This window comes from Lipotes vexillifer, unplaced genomic scaffold (assembly GCF_000442215.2).
Source record: "Lipotes vexillifer unplaced genomic scaffold, Lipotes_vexillifer_v1.1 scaffold285, whole genome shotgun sequence".
Taxonomy (NCBI): domain Eukaryota; kingdom Metazoa; phylum Chordata; class Mammalia; order Artiodactyla; family Lipotidae; genus Lipotes; species Lipotes vexillifer.
This window is the reverse complement of record NW_006788807.1, coordinates 435,911-455,080: the sequence shown is the minus strand read 5'-3', so window position 1 is coordinate 455,080 and position 19,170 is coordinate 435,911. Positions and strand designations below refer to the sequence as shown.

At 44.9% G+C, this 19,170-nt stretch overlaps 2 protein-coding genes across 2 annotated transcripts in view; one reads left to right on the top strand and one right to left on the bottom strand.

The window, feature by feature from the left end:
• DZANK1 (double zinc ribbon and ankyrin repeat domains 1) overlaps positions 1-19,170 on the bottom strand; it is a 79,443-nt gene that overhangs the window by 9,897 nt on the left and 50,376 nt on the right. The window contains exons 10-15 of the mRNA XM_007461794.1: positions 17,578-17,742; positions 16,015-16,204; positions 4,913-5,016; positions 3,756-3,830; positions 1,961-2,057; positions 1,137-1,237 (exon numbers count right to left, since the gene is read on the bottom strand). Of these exons, the coding sequence (XP_007461856.1) occupies positions 1,137-1,237; positions 1,961-2,057; positions 3,756-3,830; positions 4,913-5,016; positions 16,015-16,204; positions 17,578-17,742 (732 nt within the window). The remainder of the gene's footprint in view (positions 1-1,136; positions 1,238-1,960; positions 2,058-3,755; positions 3,831-4,912; positions 5,017-16,014; positions 16,205-17,577; positions 17,743-19,170) is intronic.
• Positions 6,412-9,200, top strand: LOC103077110 (lysosomal-associated transmembrane protein 4B-like). The gene is given in 2 exon segments (XM_082931235.1): positions 6,412-6,496; positions 8,650-9,200. Coding segments are annotated over 2 exon segments (636 nt in total).

Here is a 19,170-nt window from a genome sequence, read left to right as displayed (position 1 = left end):
CCCCCCCCCCCCCGCCCCTGCCCCCGACCAGGCTGGGTGCCTGTGTGCATGCCGGGAGGCCCCGGGGCCCCGCGTGACTGAAGTGGTGGGGCTGGAGAGGGGAACTGACCCTGTGTCCACCTCCAGCTCGCTGCCACAGCCAAAGAAGGCCGACCGGAGGGCAAGGTGGTGGGTGAGCAAGGGCACCCACTGTCTCTCCAAAGCTCCTGTTAAAACTATTCATGGTCCATAATTGTGAAAAACAAAACTCTTAACAGCTGAGGGAAACTGGGAAAGGGTACCATGCATGGATCAGAAATGGTGAAGAATCCCAAAGATTGAAAGCAGATGGAATCAGACTGACAGGGAAATCAAAGCCAAGAGGAAAACCAGCTGCAGACTCCAGACAGGTGAGTGTGTTCTCTCCAGGGAGCCCAGGAGGAGGGCGGGCATTGGGTGTGGCTGAATCCACAGCTTGTTATTAAAGGGTTTTACCATGAATCAGGGGGATGGCCGGCATCCTCCCCGCTCTCCCGAGTAGAAGGGCAGGAAGCTTTTGCTCCCTGCTTAAACCCTGATACTATTTTCCATACAGTTCACAATTTGCCTAACAGAGGCTTCTCCTGGGAGCACTGGGCCTGAGAAGGGCAAAGGGCAGAGCCCAAACATGGCATGGGTTTGGAGAGCCAGGAAGGAGTGGAAACCACCACGGCACTCCCACTACCACGCTCACCAGCAGAGGAAAAGCCTTCCCACGCTGGCAACTTCGAGGACCCTCCACCCACAGAGACCTCAGGCCCACAGACCCAGCTGGCCACCCGTGCTAATCAAACTAGCCCTTCGTTTATCAACATGACCTAGCAACCAAGGATCATCACATGTTCGAGACAAACCAAAAGCAAGAAAGAGAAAGATGAGCAGATAGAACTGACCCCAGAGGAAACAGGTGATTCAGGAGACTGAGGAGAACTTTAAAATAATTCCAGTGAATAATCTTGAGAGATTTTAAAGGTTTTGCCTCCATAAAGTAAAAACACACTACTATAAAAAAGGGAACAGAAAATGAAAAAGTATTCTTCCATTTAAACAATCTCAAAATAAAACATTAGATGCACAGGCTGAAGAAGACAGCTCTAAGGATCAAGGAGAACACAGACCGTAAGCTGCTGCTGCTTCTCTTGAAACGTTTTGGTCTTGAAATTCTTGGTCCTTGTGACTTTCTCTGTGGTGTCTGGGGTGCTCTGGCTGTAGTCACTCACTGGAATGACAGGAGTCGAGCACCAAAGTGAAGGCCCCCGCCACTCCCATCATGTAAAGAGCCACTCTCCTGCCATGCCCCCCTCAAGAGGTCGGAAGGAGGAAAAGGCTTTTATAGAAATTTCTATTTGATGAAACCTGGCCCGAAGGACTCCTGGGGCTGTCCTTCTTGGTCCAGAACCAGAGGATGGGAGGAGGGAGGGGAATAAAAGGGGCTACAGTTCTCAGGCCCCAAAGAGCACCCCCTGCCCCAATTTATCTCCCCAGTTCCTGGGGAGAAAGACTGCAAAGGTCTCAGGCCTGACTTTGGGGTGGCCAGAGGAATAACATGGGTGGAACGTGAAAGTAAGAGGCCTGGCTGGGCCGGCAAATTTTAAGCAGTTCTCTCCATCCTTTGCCAAGTCACTGTGTTGCTTTTGGTCAACGGTTCTTTTGGTTTCTCTTTTTTAATTATTATTTTTTCTTCCAGGTCTACTGAGATGTAACTGACATACAGCACTGTATGAGTTTCAGGGGCACAGCAGAATGATTTGACTTACATACACCATGAAATGATGACCACAAGAAGTTTAGTGAACATTGTCATCTCATATAGAAACAAAATGAAAGAAATAGAAAAAAAAATTTTTCCTCGTGATGAGAACGTGTAGGATTTACTTTCCTGTAACAACATCCATATATAACTGGTCAACTGTTTTAAAGTCTCTGGAAGGGGACAACTCACCCGGGTTGGACCCGCTGCCGAACAGCCCGTTCCCTCCCTCGGTGACACTGCTCAGAAAGTGGTCGCTGAAATTCACCGCCTTGTTCAGGTAAAGGTTCTGGCCAATGAAAAAATTCCAGCACCATGAAAGGTGAGGCTGCCGCGTCCCAGCAGAATGATCTCCCTGCTCACCTGTCCCTCTTTCTGTTAATGACAGCCCTGTCTACCCAGTCACGCCATGCTTCCAGACACCTCCCTCACCTCACCGTGATGTTTTGTCCATTCTGCCTCTTACGCAACTCCTCATTCTGGCCCCTCTTCTCACAGCGAGATCATTGCAACAGCCTCCAAACAGGTTCCTGCCAGCCCACCTTCCCTGTGGCTGCCCCAGCCCCTTTATACAACGAATGTATATGTAACTGTGTCCCTCTGTGCTTACAACCCTTCCATGTCTTGGGATTAGAGTGGCCTGACGGGGAGGCTCAGGCTGCAGAGTCTGTATCCTGGTTTGGTCACTTAGTAGCTTAGGGGCCTTGCAAGAAGCAAGTTGCTTAACTTCTCTGAGCCTCAGTTTCCTCACCCGTAAAGTGGAAATATTATGACCAGCCTCAAAGAGATGTTGTCAAAGCAAAATGAGGTTACATGGATGTCTATAAAATGAGGATGGGTGATGCACAGGCCAGAGCCAGGATTCTGTGTCCAGCTGGGCCGGTTCCATAGCGTGGCACCCTGCTCCTGCCGCCGGGAGCCACCTGCTACTTCCTGAGCACAGAACACACAGGCTAAGGAAAAACACACACACAACCTGGGACACACCCCCGACTTCTACGCGATGGACAGCGTATTGCAGATGCTCTTGTGTCTGTCCAGTTCCCCTTAACCAGTCAGGTACCATCCCAGCTGCCACGTTGGCTGCTAACAGCTCACAGCTGACCCCCGTCTCCAGCTGCCCTCAGTAGGTGGGTGCTGACCTGCCCTAGCGGTTATGCCCCTACCCCCAGCCTCAGGTGGGGACAACTGTGTGGTGTGACTCGCCGTGTTCCGAGTCCCTCAGTCCCATTCTCCTGAAGCACCTCCCCGCCCAAGCTCTGCTGCAGCCACACAACCGAAAACACAGCATTTAGTGCTTTCCTTGGTTACAAAGCACATTCACATGTATCTTCCCACTGGACACTCCCAGCCTCCCTGTGGGTCAGGCAGGGCCCGGGTACCTGTCCCAGTTTTAGAGACATCGTTAGCACCCTGCGGTCACAGCCAGACCCGAGTTCCCCTCCTTTTCCTTGCTTTCTTCACTCTCTTCTCAATCCATTAATTATCCTTTTATATGTTGTGACGTCTTGTCCAATTAAACTAAAGCTGCCTGTATCAGTTAATGTTTGTCACACACTTATGGGCTCCATGTCAATGTTCCAGTTACCAAATGAGAGGGAAGATCAAGGGAGACATGGCCACAAAGTACGGCTTATTTTTATAGGCAAATAGGTCAAAGTACATATCAGCAAACATTTCTGTCGGTCTTTCGCCTATACTCAGACTTCAGTGGGTATAAATAAACCTGAGAACTACAGGACCAATAGTGTGGGTGATGATTTCTTTCTGTTCTTATGACATCTTTATGTGCCTGAAAGCTGGCTTCTCTGAGGTTTAGCTCAGTTATTTATCTAATTCTATGAAATTGCTGGCCTCCAGTTAAGTTTCATAATACTCTCAACTCTTCCTTTCTATGGATTATGCAGGAGCATTTCAATAAATCATAAGCTACCATTTACTAGGTCAGTCAATTTTGAAATGAATAACTTCCCATGGTTTTACTCACCTTGTTTGAGACTTGAATATAATTCAGCCTGATGCTAACTTCATAGCCATCCTCATGGACGGTAGCAGAGATGAGCTTGTAAAAAAGTATTAGAGAGAATTCACAACCATGAGTGTGGGACTCAAAGCCCGGAGCCACAGCCAAGAAATTCTGAGATGCTAAGCTGTACATTTAATCAAACATTTAATTAACACAAAGGCAGGCAGGAAAAGGGAAACAAAAACTAGATGAAATAGGACACAAATGGCAAAATGGCAGACACAAATCCAGGCTTCTCTATAATTCCATTAATTATAAATGAACTAAATACTCCAATCAAAGAGCAGAGACTGCCAGATTGGTTAAGAAAGCAAGACCCAAACTGATACTCTATAAGAGACACACTTTAATGAAGCCACATGGCTGCAAGTCATCACCTGGCAAAAAGTGACCTGGCGGGGCCAGGCCTTGGCAATCAAGGGCCAAGTATTCAGATGAGCAGCTGTCTCTGTAAATAGCGGGAGGAATTTAGATCAATGGGGCTCAGCAAATGCTTTAAGGATCAGATAGTAAATATTTAGGTTTTGTGGGCCATAGGTCCTTGTCATTGCAGTACAAAAGCAGCTACAGACAATAAGTAAATGAATGAGTGTAGCTGTGATCCAATAAAACTTGATTTACAAAACTGGTGGCAGGCCAGATTTGCCCCACAGGCCACAGTTTTGAGACCCCTAGATTAGGCCAAGGAATTAATAAACCACCAAAATAGATTATCAAAGGAAATTGAGCACTACTTGACAATGACACAGTTCCAGTGTTGGCCTAACTTGGTGGCAGAGGAGTGGATGGGCTAACTTTGAAAGGTTCTTTTAGTCTCATGACAGAGGAAAAGGTCTTCTCACAGATGTGTGTCTTTATAACAGCAGTATCCCTAGGGTCTGACAGACCTGCTTCAAATCCTGAATCCCCTGAGACCCAGAGTGTAGTCTTGGGCAGGTCACCAAATCTCTCTGAGCCAGTTTTCCTGGATGTCAAATAAGGCAAGGAAGCATGGAAAGCGGGGAAAGGAAAAAGAGAAAGGGCAAGTAAAGTGTAATTTCAGGACAGTCCATGTGGGCAACCTCAGCCTGATCCCATGGGATGCTCCAGAGAGGAAGTCCTGCTCAGAGGCCACCCACCTTTCCCATCCTGGGCTCTGCAATCAAGGCCCGGAATTCAGGGTTGTTCTGAGCGTAAGACCTGAGGTGAGCGGAGATATGGTCCACCTGTTTTCTCCAGTAACCTAAAGAAGGAGAGAAACCCAAACACACGGATGCTTCTTCTGAGGTGAAGGAGGAAACGTGTCAGCATGCAACATGCATTTTCAGAGAGCTCATTTCTCTTTGCCAAACTCTGTGATGGTTTTTGCTTTCTGAACCTCGACTATGCACTAGAATAAGTTCCATGAATATTATAGAATTCCAAAGGAACGTATTTTGATTGCCATATCTGGGGTCTTTTTCTTTTATTCTTTTAAAATTAACCATATTGAGAAACAACTTACTAATAAAGTGCTCCTATTTTAAAGGTAAGTGCCCCTATTTTGAGTTTTGGCAAGTGTATGCATCCCATCGGTATGGAGAACATTCCCATCACTCCAGAAAGCTTCCTGTGCCCCTTTCAGTCTGCACAGGGTTTAAAATAATTCGAATTTATTGCCACCATTTAAGGCTTGAGAGATTTCACATGAGTCTGGTTTCTCGTGCACAGGTGGGCGATACAGCAGCACTGGGCCTGCCCTTCTGCCGAGCCTGGCTGCCTGGGCCCGAGCGGTGGCTGCCCGCTTTGGATGGGGCAGGGCGCTCCAGCCGGCCACAGCCCTTGCAGGCCTGGCTGCCTGCTTTTACTTCCTGGCTCTGCTCTGTGGCCACTTGAGTATGAAAACCTGCATCGGATCCCACCTCATCATTTTACCAGTGAGGACACTAAAGCTGAGAGCAACTGGGTGGCTTTTGCAAGGTCATCCAGACATCTAAATCTTATTCAGCCTTTACTTTCCTTACCTATAAAATGGGACTAATACCTTTTACCTCGTACGTTATTGTGACACCAAATAAGAGAACCTCAGTGTCTTAGTTTGGGTTCCCCTGACAGCAGAGCCTGAGACGAATATTTAGGACAGGTAGTTTCTTTTGAAGGTGACCCTGGGAAGCACGAATGATGGAGCAGAAACAGCAGGACAGGGCAGGAAGGGAAGTCAATTAAGAATCTGTTAAAAGCTGGTCAACGCCGTGGGCAGTGGGGCTCCGTCCTGCTGGGGCCTAAGAGGAACCAGGCAGAACACACCCCAGGTCTGTGCACTGGACAGAGGGACCGAGGCATTCACTCTCCACCCCCGGCCCCGTGTGTGAGCTCCAGCACTTCTGAACTGCACCTGCCTGTGGACCGGCAGTCTTCTGCTCTGAGGCAGCAAAGCAAAGAGATGCTGTGGCACGTTTGACGAGGGACGCGAGCAAAGATGTGCACAACTAACCACCACGCTGTGCTGGAATCAGGAGGGCAGAGGGGTCTGGGCATCACGCGAGTCGGCTGCCAGTAGCTGACATAACACCAGAGGGAGCACTGAGCCCAGCACAGGGTTTGGCACAAAGTAGGCACATTCATCCCACAAACAGTCACTGAGCACCTCCTGTGTGCCATGCACTGTCTGAGGGCTGGGGATACAGCAGTGAACAAAGTTCTTGCCCTTGAGGAGTTCACAGGTGGACCCAGAGAAAATACAGGTAAATAAATACGCAGGCAGGAGTATGCTAAACACGACAATCTGACTGAGAATCTACAACAGATGTGTGATTCCAAGATCAAATGTCAACACTCAAAAAAGCCTCCAGGGAGGGCTTTATGGAAAGGCTGGGAGGGGTGAGGGGGTCTTTTGGAAAAGATCCTGGCAAGACCGTAAGTCCTCTTTTGGGGGGTGAGGTCTGCTCCCTCCCAGCTCGGGATGAAAGAGGGGGTTCCAGGGGCTGCCTTCTGCTATAGGGAACTGAGGTCCCATGTCTATTTTCTGCTGGTGCCAAGCAAAGCGCCCCAGAACTTGATGGTTTAAAACGTCAACCACCTGAGGTCTCACACTTCTGTGGGTCCGGAGTGTGGTCAGTGCCCAGCAGGGACAGCTCATCTCTGCCCCACATGGTATCAGCCGAGCCATCAGCTGAGGCTGGGGGTCCGAGATGGTCTCATCCCTGTAGCTGAGGCCTCGTCTAAGATGGCGCAGAGCTGGGAGTCGCCTGGCCTCTCTCTTCCCGTGACTGCCGCCTGCACCCGCTCAAACGTCAGCAGTCTTTGAGGTGGCTATTGGCTGGGCCCTGAGGCATCTGTCCTCATTCAGTGATCTGTCCTGACCTCTTTACACGGCACTCACTTCCTGGGGAGTAAGTGCAAGCTCCCAGCCCTCCTAGGTCCAGGCCCGGAACTGTCGTGGTGTCTCTTCTGCCACTTCTGCTGATCAAAGCAACTCGCAAGGCCAGTCTAGATTCCAAAGGAAGGGAAACAGCATACAGGGGTGGGAGGGGTCATTCTAGTCATCTCTGCAGACGATCGACCAGGACACTCATGCCTGGAAGACAGTGGACTGGGTCCCAACTCCCAGTTGGGAAATCCACGAGGCAAGAGAAGAGCTGGGAATGACTGACTCCCAGCTCCACAGCCCAAGGAACTCAGGGGACCTCATCCCCGTGGAACTATAAAATAAACAAACATTTAAAGTGTCTGGGGCTTCCCTGGTGGTGCAGTGGTTGAGAGTCCGCCTGCCGATGCAGGGGACACGGGTTCGTGCCCCGGTCTGGGAGGATCCCACATGCCGCGGAGCGGCTGGGCCCGTGAGCCACAGCCACTGGGCCTGCGCGTCCGGAGCCTGTGCTCCGCAATGGGAGAGGCTACAACAGTGAGAGGCCTGCAAAAAATAAAAAAATAATAAAAAAATAAAGTGTCTGGAAATGGTTCTAGGGACATAGAGCAAATACAGAAACATTTGAAGAAGAAACTGTGCTAAAACTCAGAACAGCAAGAGTCTGTGGTGTTTGAACCATGACCCACCCCCTCCTCCCCTCTCTCAGCTGAGCACAATGAAAACTTCACTCCACATGGTTCAACCATAAACACACAGCTCCCTCTCCTCCCAGCTCCCAGCTGGAGAGCCACGGAATCTTCCCAGAAGAAGCAGGATTTCAGTGTTTCTCATCCCGCCCCCAATTACCTGCTGCAGAGACCAAATTCTGAGCAAATGCAGTCAAGAGTGGGGGCCCCCCCTGCTCTGTCCAGCCACCATTTATGGGATGGATGCTCTCCTTTGGGTCTGGTACACTGAGAACACTGCGGTCCAGGTCATCCTTGTACTGGCTTATTTGTAAAGCAGAGGTCTCATAGCAGAAGAGGCAAGTCAAGAAGACCAGAGGTGACAGCTGCACCCCCTTCACTGAGTGCCCAGGCGCTGAAGAGAAACACACCATTGTCCCCACCCCCTGATCCAGAGCATTGGCTCAGATATTTTGCACAAGGGAAGGTAAGACAGAGAGCTCCGAATCTCTGCAGGAACCCACTCCTTTGGCAAGAGTGTGAGGAAGTTCAGGCCTAAGGATAACAATGAATGATGTGGTAAAAAGCAAGTAAAAGGGGCTTCCCTGGTGGCGCAGTGGTTGAGAGTCCGCCTGCCGATGCAGGGGACACGGGTTCGTGCCCCGGTCTGGGAAGATCCCATGTGCCGCGGAGCGGCTGGGCCCGTGAGCCATGGCCGCTGAGCCTGCGCGTCTGGAGCCTGTGCTCCGCAACGGGAGAGGCCACAACAGTGAGAGGCCTGCGTACTGCAAAAAAAAAAAAAAAAAAAAAAAAAAAAGCAAGTAAAAGAAGCCTAGAGATAGGCACTGCTGATTCTATTGAGCGCCCGCCCTGGCTGATCCAGATCAGTATCGCTTTTCAAGTTCTGAACTCGGAGGTGACTTGGGGCTCATGGATGATGCCAACATGTGCATTGCTACCGCAATTTCTCTTCTCATGATCCTGATCTGTGCAATGGCTACTTATGGAGCATACAAGCAACACGCAGCTTGGATCATCCCATTTTTCTGTTACCAGATCTTTGATTTTGCCCTGAACACCTTGGTTGCAGTCACTGTGCTTGTTTATCCAAACTCCATCCAGGAATACATACGACAGCTGCCTCCTGATTTTCCTTACAAAGATGATATCATGTCAGTGAATCCTACCTGTTTGGTCCTTATTATTCTTCTGTTTATCAGCATCATCTTGACTTTTAAGGGTTACTTGATTAGCTGTGTTTGGAACTGCTACTGATACATCAATGGCAGGAACTCTTCCGCTGTCCTGGTTTATGTTACCAGCAATGACACTACAGTGCTGTTACCCCTGTACGATGATGCCACTGTGAATGGCGCCGCCAAGGAGCCGCCACCACCTTATGTGTCTGCCTAAGCCTGGAAGTGTGGCATAGCTGGGAGCGATGGCTTGACTTTCATACATCAGAACAATAGTTCTTTAATTTTACTTCTGAGATGAGCTCTCTGTGCTTATTTGTTGCTGACAGGCTACAAGTTAAAATTTTAGATGTTAAGTTGAAACTCTCTGTAGTTTGAAACCTATGCTTAGCTAGAGCACCGTGATAGAGGAACTGTAGAATTCTTCCTGTGGGGTTCGGGTGGGCTCCCCTAGTCTTCTCTCAGCATTGAAACTACCCAACAGTCTGGATGAACCTTTTGTCCGAGGAGTCTGTTGTACGTGCTGAGCCCCAGAGCTGAAGAATTTGTGACACTTTTCTCTCCATTCCCTCCTTTCTCTTTTGAAAGCGTAAAATAAAATCAGAATTATACAATGCTTTTCTTAGGCCACTCCAGTTTATAGAACAAACCCTTAGGAGAAAATAAATGTTAATCGTGTAAGGAGTCCATATATACACATAAATAAAACAAGAATTTCCTTAGATCCTTTATGATTTAAATTCAGTGACAATTTGAGTTTGCTAGTCAAGGATTTTGTCCACGGGTTAAATTGAGACCCTTTGTCAATTGCCAGCAGTGAGGACAGTCAGTCACCACTCTGGTGGCTGCTCTTGTACACCCATGTCTGGGGTCAGAGCACGGTGTGTTAGAGGGGAACTGGTTGGTACTGTGCTGTATCAGTTTCTCCCTTTCTCACAGTTTCCCATCCCCACTCAGAGCCTAGCCTGACTCAGGGAGGACATCCATCAGCTTTTGTCAAGTGGAATTGCTGATATGTATTTACCCAACAATCTGAAAAAAGGTTTTCTTCTCTCCCTGCAAGGCACATCCTACTACTTTGAATTTCTGAGTATGCCTCGTGATCTTTTAAAATGAGTGTAAAACAGACTTCAGAAAAATGGGAGGTGTTGGGGGTGCTTTCCTTGTGAAATGCCCTTATCTTGACTACCTGAATTTCAAGGGACTTTTATATATTCATATGTTCAAAAGTCACAGCTCTCCTGTTTGTTCATTATTGAATGTGCTGTAAATGAAGCCATTTGCAATTAAAGTGAGTTTGCCCACAGTGGCTGCTCTTGTACACCCATGTCTGGGGTCAGAGCACGGTGTGTTAGAGGGGAACTGGTTGGTACTGTGCTGTATCAGTTTCTCCCTTTCTCACAGTTTCCCATCCCCACTCAGAGCCTAGCCTGACTCAGGGAGGACATCCATCAGCTTTTGTCAAGTGGAATTGCTGATATGTATTTACCCAACAATCTGAAAAAAGGTTTTCTTCTCTCCCTGCAAGGCACATCCTACTACTTTGAATTTCTGAGTATGCCTCGTGATCTTTTAAAATGAGTGTAAAACAGACTTCAGAAAAATGGGAGGTGTTGGGGGTGCTTTCCTTGTGAAATGCCCTTATCTTGACTACCTGAATTTCAAGGGACTTTTATATATTCATATGTTCAAAAGTCACAGCTCTCCTGTTTGTTCATTATTGAATGTGCTGTAAATGAAGCCATTTGCAATTAAAGTGAGATTTGCCCACATCCAAAAAAAAAAAAAAAAAAAAGTAATTGGATCAGCCTGTAGAGCAATTTACACCCTCAGGGTGTGGTGGAAAGTAATAAAGCAGTCAGCCAGCAATAAGTGGAACTTAAAGGCTGGTTATGGTCAGGGAAAGAGATGGTCAAAGAGAGCCTCGCCAAAATTGCGGTCATCCTAGGGTGACAGGATGCATGGCCAAGGCCTCACTCTCCAAGGAGCAACTTCAGAGGTGTCCCACTGTGGGGGTGAGACAGAGCTCAGGAACCTGGTCCAGCTGGTCACTAAACAAACAGACAAGCAAATAACAGTAACAAGCCTGGAGGTGAGGTCAGTACCCAGAGTTGCTACAATATGTTATTTTAAATGTCCAGGTTCCAAAAAACAAAAAAGAATTAAGAGACAAAAAAAGAATGCAAAGAAACAAGAAACTGTGATTCATACACAGGAAAAAAAACAGGCAACAGAAACTGTGAGAGAGGTCACATGTTGGAGATTTAACAAAGATTTCAAAGCATCCATTGTAAATATATCCAAAGAACTAAAAGAAACAATGCATGAAGAAGTAAAAGAAGGTGCCTCATGAAATACAGAATATCAATAAATACATAGAAATTACATATAAAGAGAACCAAATAGATAATTGTGTAGCAGAAAAGCATAATGATTGAAATTAAAAATTCACTAGAGAGACTCAGAAGTTAACTTGAGCTGACAAAAGAAAGAATTAGCAAATTCAGAAACAGATCAACAGATATTATGCAATGCAAAAAACAGAGAGAAAAAAAGAATGAAGAAAAATGAACAGAGCCTAAGAAACCTGCAGGAAACTATCAAGCATACCAACATATGCATAATGAGAATCCCAGAAGAGGGGACAGAGCAAAATGCAGAAAAAATATTTGAAGAAACAATGGCCCCAAACTTCCCAAATTTGATGAAAGGCGTGAATTTACACATCCAAGCAGCTCAACAAATTCCAAGTAGGGTCCACACCAAAAGACCCACTTTTAAGAGACAAAAACAGAGAATCTTGAGAGCAGCAGGAGAGAAGTGACTCATCACATACAAGGGATCTGCAAGAGATTAACAGCAGATTTCTCACCAGAAATCATGGAGGCCAGAAGACAGTGGGATATCATATTCAAAGCGCTCAAAAGAAAAAAAAAACCTGTCAACCAAGAATCCTATTCCCAGAAGTTATCTTTCAAAAATGAAGGCAAAATGAAGACATCACCAGACACTAAAAAACTGAGGGAAGTCATTGCTATCAGACCACCCTATAAGAAACACTAAAGAAAGTTCTTCAGGCTCAAAGCAAATGACTCCAGACAGTAATGTGAATCCATACACACAAAAAAACAAAGAGCACTGATAAAGTAACCATGTAACTATAAAAGACATTATAAATGCCTATTTCTTTTCTTCTCCTAACAAATATAATAATATATTGCATAAAATAATATGTATATAGGTGTAGTATTTGTCCTATAACATATAGAAATATAATATCTTGGCCAGTAACAGCACAAAAGAAGTGGACAGGAGCAAAGCTTGATTGGGCTAAGGAAATGGCTCCAGATGGTAACTCAAATCCACAGGAGTAAACAAAGACAACTAGAAATGGGAAGAAAGGAGGCTAATATAACAAAAGCCATAAATATATAATAAAGTTGACCCTTGAACAACACAGGGGTTATGGGCACCAACCCCCCATGCAGTTGAAAATCTGTATATAACTTTAGAGTTGGCCCTCCGTATCCATGGTCCCACATCCGTGCACGCAACCAACTGTGGATCATGTAGTACTGAAGTAAGCATACAGTGAAAACAAAAAATCCACATATAAACAGACCCACACTGTTCAAACCCATGTTGTTCAAGGGTCAAATGTAGTTCTTTCAGCATTTTTAAAATACATTAAGGTTATATAAAGTAATAAATATAACAGTGTTTTGTTGGGTTTGCAACATATATAGATGTAATATATATATGTAAGCATTGTTGTTATATATACCTATAAAACCAGGAAGAAAGAACAGAGCTATATAGGAGTAGCATTTCTGTGTCACACTGGAATTAAATTACTATAAATCTGAAACATATTCTGATAAGATGTGTAAGGTAAGGGGCTTCCCTGGTGGTGCAGTGGTTAAGAATCTGCCTGCTAATGCAGGGGACACAGGTTCAAGCCCTGGTCTGGGAAGGTCCCACATGCCGAGGAGCAACAAAGCCTGTGTGCCACAACTACTGAGCCTGGGCTCTAGAGCCCGTGAGCCACAACTACTGAGGCTGCATGCCACAACTACTGAAGCCCACGCACCTAGAGCCTGTGCTCTGCAACAAGAGAAGCTACCACGATGAGAAGCCGACACACCACAATGAAGAGTAGCCCCTGCTTGCCACAACTAGAGAAAGCCCATGCAGCAACAAAGACCCAACACAGCCAAAAATAAAATAAATAAAAATTTTAAAAAAACAGATGTATAATGTAAGCCCCAGAGCAACAACTAAGGGAATAAGCTGGTATGGAAAAACCTGAACGAACTTTTTGGCCAACCCAATATATAGGGGAAAAACCCCATTAAACATTCAAATCTTACATTAGAAAATACGCAACACAAAAGCAAGCAGTAAAGGAGGAATACAGGAACAAAATGATGCAAACATTTAGAAAAGAATGAGTAAAATGGAAGACACAAATCCAACTTTATCAATAACATTAAATGTGAATGAATTTAACAACCCAATCAAAAAACAGAGATTTTAGACACTTTAGATTCAAAGATACAAACAGATTAAAAGTAAAAAATATGGAAATATATATATCATGCAAACAGCAACCACAAGAAAGCTGGACTGGCTATACTAATACCAGACAAAATAGATTTTAAGACCAAATAAAATGTTACTAGATAAAAATAGGGACGTTTTATAATGAAAAAGGGTATCATGAAGGTATGACAATTATAAACAATTGTTAAGTATGTACCTAATAACAGATAACCAAAATACATGAAGCAAAAACTGAGGGAAATGATGGGAGAAATAGACAACTCAGCAACAATGGTTGGACACTTTAATACCCTATTTTCAAAATGGATAGAACAACTAGGCAGAAGGTCAGCAAGAAATAGAACACTTGAACAGCACTCTAAACTAGCAGGACCTAATGGACATCTACAGAATATTCCACCCCCAAGAGAATATATATTCTTCTCAAGGGCACATTCTCTCAGTGGATTCTCCAAGATAGATCATATGTTAGGCCATGTCAAGTCTCAATAAATTTAAAAGGGTTAAAATCATATAAAGTATGTTTCTGATCACAATAGAATGAAACTAGATATCAATAACAGACAGAAATTTGGGGGACTCACAAATATTTGGAAATTAAATAATTCTTAAATAACCAGTGGGTCAAAGAAGAAACCACAGGGGAAACTAGAAAATTCACTGTTGAAAGAAAATGAAGATACAACACCAAAACTTATGGGATGCAGTGAAAGCAGCACTCACAGGGAAATTTATAGTTGTAAATGCCTACATTAAAAAAGAAGAAAGGTCTCAAATCAAGACCTGAACTCCAAAAAATAAATAAATAAATAATTTCACCTAAAAAAAAAAAAAGACCTGAACCTTTGACCTTGAGAAACTAGAAAAAGAGCAAACTCCACCTAAAGCAAGAATAAGGAAGTCATGAAGATTAGAGTGGAAATTAATGAAAGACAGAACAGAAAAGCAATACAAAAAATCAACAAAACCCAAAGTTGGTTCTTGAAGAGATCAGCAAAATTGGCAAATCTTTATCTAGACTCACCAAGAAAAAGAGAAGTGAATCAAATTGCTAGAATCAGGAATTAAATAGGGGATATTACCACCAACCTTACTGAAATAAAAAGGATTATAAAGGGATGCTATGGACAACTGGATGCTAATAAATCAGGTAACTCAGATGAAATGATGCTCAGCATCATTAGTCATCAGGGAAACGCTGATCAAAACCATAATGAGGGCTTCCCTGGTGGCGCAGTGGTTGAGAGTCCGCCTGCCGATGCAGGGGACACGGGTTCGTGCCCCGGTCCGGGAAGATCCCACATGCCGCGGAGCAGCTGGGCCCGTGAGCCATGGCCGCTGAGCCTGCGCATCCGGAGCCTGTGCTCCGCAACGGGAGAGGCCGCAACAGTGAGAGGCCCGCGTACCGCAAACAAACAAACAAACAAACAAACAAACAAAAAAATCCATAATGAGACACTGCTCCACACCCACTAGGATGCTTGTAATGAAAATGTCAAATAATAACAAGTGCTGATAAAGATGTGGAAAAATCGGTACCCTCATACACTGCCAGTCAGAATGTAGAATAGTGCAGCCACGTTGGAAAACCGTCCAGAAGTTCCTCAGAAAGTTAAACATGTTACCATTTGACCCAGAAATTGCACTCCTATGTACATACCCAAGAGAAATGAAAACATATGCCACAGAAAAATTTCTACGTGAATGTTCAGAGCACCATTATTCTTAACAGTCAAACCTGTTCACACACACACACACACACACACAAAGCTGGACACAACTCAAACGTCTATTACTGGTGAACATACAAACAAATGTCATATATCCACACAATAGAATATCACTGAGCCATTAAAAAAGAAGAATGAGGTACTGAAAACATGTTACATGGACAAAACTTGAAAACATCATATACTAAGTGAAAGAAGCCGGTCACAAAAGACCATGTTACATGCTTCCACTTATATGTCCAGAATAAGCAAATCCTTAAAGACAGAAAGTAGATGAGTGATCGTTACACCCTTGGGAGGGAGATGTACAGGGTTTACTTCTGGGGGGATGAAAAGGTTCTAGAAATGCAGTGGTGATGGCTGTACTGCTCATGTACTAAATGCCACTGAATTGTACCCTTTAAAATGGTTAAGATGGTGAATTTTAAGTCATGTGAATTTGCCACAATAGAGAAAGAGATTATGGCAGCCAGCAGTGACGACACAGACTAAGCACATTTCTGTGTTAGTAGCACACGTTCTTATGTGCGACTTCATTTACCAACGCGACAACGGAGCTAAGAGTCAAAACATGCTAAAGGTTTAAGGAAGTGCTATTATTATACAAAGCAAAAGTACTTGAAAAAAGAAAAATAAAGGCACTTCTTGTACATAAAAATGAATCGAAAAGAAGATAAAAGACGTAATTTTCTTCCAGGGAAGGAGTGGGTTCCCTTCTGAGAGGAGTGTGTGTCTCACCTCTCCCTGGGCTGACGGCTGTGAGGAGAGGTTTATGGTCACTCATTTTCTCCTGCCTCTGCTTCTGAGAAGCCATTTCCAGTTCTTTTTTTGCCAGGAGGGTCCCAGACGGGTAGAACAGGCCCGTGGTCTGTGTGCCCACATCCTTCTTAGGCCCAGCATCAGGCTTGGGAAAAGGAATAGTTAGGGGCTGCCAGGCAGATCGAGGCTGTATGAGCAAGGCAGAAAACATAAATATATATATATATATATATAAAATATTAATTAATTAATTCTCCATTTTATCACAGAAAACAATTCTAGTCAGGAGTAAAAGTATCTCCAAAACACTGTACTTTGAACTAAAAGGGGTTTTCAGGCCTTGCCTCACCTTCTTTGCTTGTTTTTCCCAGCAACTCCCAGCCTGAGCCCTGAAGCCAGCTCCACCCCTTGTCCACTGACTGTCTCAAATTCGGCAAATCAACTGATGCTCCCTGTCCTGCCACCTGAGGTCTGGAAATCTATCCTCTCAGCTCTACAATCCAGAGGAGCATAGACTTTACTACCCATCCACTCTCGACTACTGGGCACCAACATTTTCTCTGAGACACTCTCCTGTATCTGGGCCTGGGGACCTGAGAGGACCACCATGCAAGGATATGTACGCAGGATATGTATAATCTTCTGCACACTGCACAAAGGCATTGCATCTAAAGGGGTAATATTCACATAGTGAACATTGTATGTTTGCATATTTATTAGGACAATTTTTATGGTAAAATAAAATGTCTAACAAAATTAGTAAATTACAATCAATTTCCAACAGATGGCAGTCAATTGTCTTGAGAAAAAAAAACACCATGTCTCATTTGCACAAAGGTGCCACCTCTGTTATTGGCAGTCCCGGGATCTGCAAGTGTTTTCATTTGGGTTAAGAAACCGTGAACTCCCTAAAAATGAAATGCAAAGTTGCTAAGTGCACGCGCATTCTCTCTAACAATCATCAAGCTTCAAATTCTTCTAATGAAGAGATTTGAAGAATCTAAAGAAGAGAAGAAACCCGAAAAGTCTTTCTGTAGCTTAGACAAATTCATAAAAGTCTAACACAAAGCTGGTTACAGATTAAGTCCTTCTGAAAATAACCTTGTGATATTTTCCTCAAATATGCCCAGTTGTTATAAGTGGCGAAAGCAATTTTACGAACCCATTATAAGTTTTCTAAAATATAAAAGAGCAGGGGGAAAGTTCTTGGCGTGCTACGTAAGAAATTCATGAGACAAGAGTACATTCTATCCCATGTATTTTAAAGCTCCCTAATGACATTATATCTATTACCTTGCACACGCAGTTAGACCTCGATTTACTACAGATCAATGCATATTTACATCTTTGAATTCTGAAGAAATCACTCGAGTGTTTAAAACATAACGTGGTTGAAGTTATTTACACACCCAGTCGAAAGTCCGTGAGAAAGGTCTAAGTGTTTCGGCTCTCTTCCCCTGGGTTGGCTCACAGGATCGAGAACACAAATTCAGAGTCACAACCCCTTCCTGGGTCCAGTTCTTACTACCATGGAGGCCTCACCTCAGCAAAAGGGCCAGGTTCTCCAGCAGCTGGAGCCAAGCTGTTCTCCACACTAGGTCTTGCCAAGGACTTCACGTAAATACCACAGGAGCCACAGAATCGTGCAGATGGGTGATTGCTGGCTCCACATTTATAACAAACGGAGTAGCAAGTTGCAACACCAGGCTAGAGGATAGAAAATACTTTTACATTTTCATGAATATCAGAGACACAATTTTCCCATACAAATTATGCCCATACCATACAATCTGCAGCCATCCAAAGAACACATGCCCATACCCTCTGACTCTGTAATTCTACCTTCTAGAATTTATCCTACAGATGGACAAATTCACAAAGAAGTATATTCAAGACCATTCCCTGTACGATTGTGGTTTTAGAGGAAATAACTGGAAACAGCCAGCCCTAAACGTCCAGCACCAGGGGATGGTCTAAATGCACCACAGGACATACAGACAACAGAAAAAATGAGGAAGTTACTAACGAGATACCCTGCTAGGAGCAAAGAACTGGGTCTATGTTCATATTAAACTACCGGTTACTTATGAACGCATTGAATGGCTGAAAGAAGACCTCAGAAAGTGGGTAACAGTGATTACTTCTGGGGGTAGGAGCCGTGGGACTAGGATGGGAAAGGAGACTAACCCTTCACAAAAAACCTCTTGAATTATTTATATGTGACCCTTGCTCCAATAAATAATTCTGAGTGTTTCATTAAAAAGGTAAGTAGACAATTCATAAAAGAAGAAAACACCAGGAGTCAATAGATGAATGAAAAGGTTTAACCTCAAAAAATGCAGATGAAAACAGCAATGAGAGACCTTCTCAATTTGAGAGAACTAATGATCTCTGTCTGCAGATTCTTAGGGAAATAGGTGCTAGGACCCAAATCCCAAGAAGTGATTTCAGCAAGGCTGTGGAAGGGAGGAGCCTGGCTCTGGGGGACCCTGAGGCACAGAGAAGCTGTGTTAAAACCTCCATGGAGGCTCCATATCAAGCTCAGAAGCAAGCTTCCCCTGCTCTCATGTGGACGGGTGGACACAGGGCCTTACGGGCGGGTCAATACTCCAATCCTCCTCCCAGTCCAGAAGAGAAGGAAGCCCCAAACCAGTGCAAACCCTGGAAATACGGTGGTACCTCTGCCCCAAAGAGTAAAACTATGATGAGCTTCACCAGTGAATAAATTAGAACAAAGAACATGCGCTCCTTCATGGAAAGTCGATGAAACTGGTGCCTCACATATCTTGAAGCCCCCGTTACCTGGGATGCCAAAGGCAGCGTGCCCACCGGCCTCGCTGTGAGGATGTTACTAGAGAAAAAGCCTGAGGAGAGGGGGCGGTCTGAGAGGTCACGGCTGAGGCTCATCCTCTCTCCTTCGGACTCGGTTACCATATGGCAATGTCAACTTACTTGCCACTCCTGACACAGGAGAAGAATTATTTTCTTTGGGGGAGGGAGTTGGGACTGTCTCATGAGACTTTCTGAGACTCTGGCAGGCGTACCTGGACTAGAATCTTTGCTCTGGCTGCTAAACCCCACGGCAGAGGTGGCACGCGGGCGCCCTGGTCGGCTCTGTTTACAGATGAGGGAAAG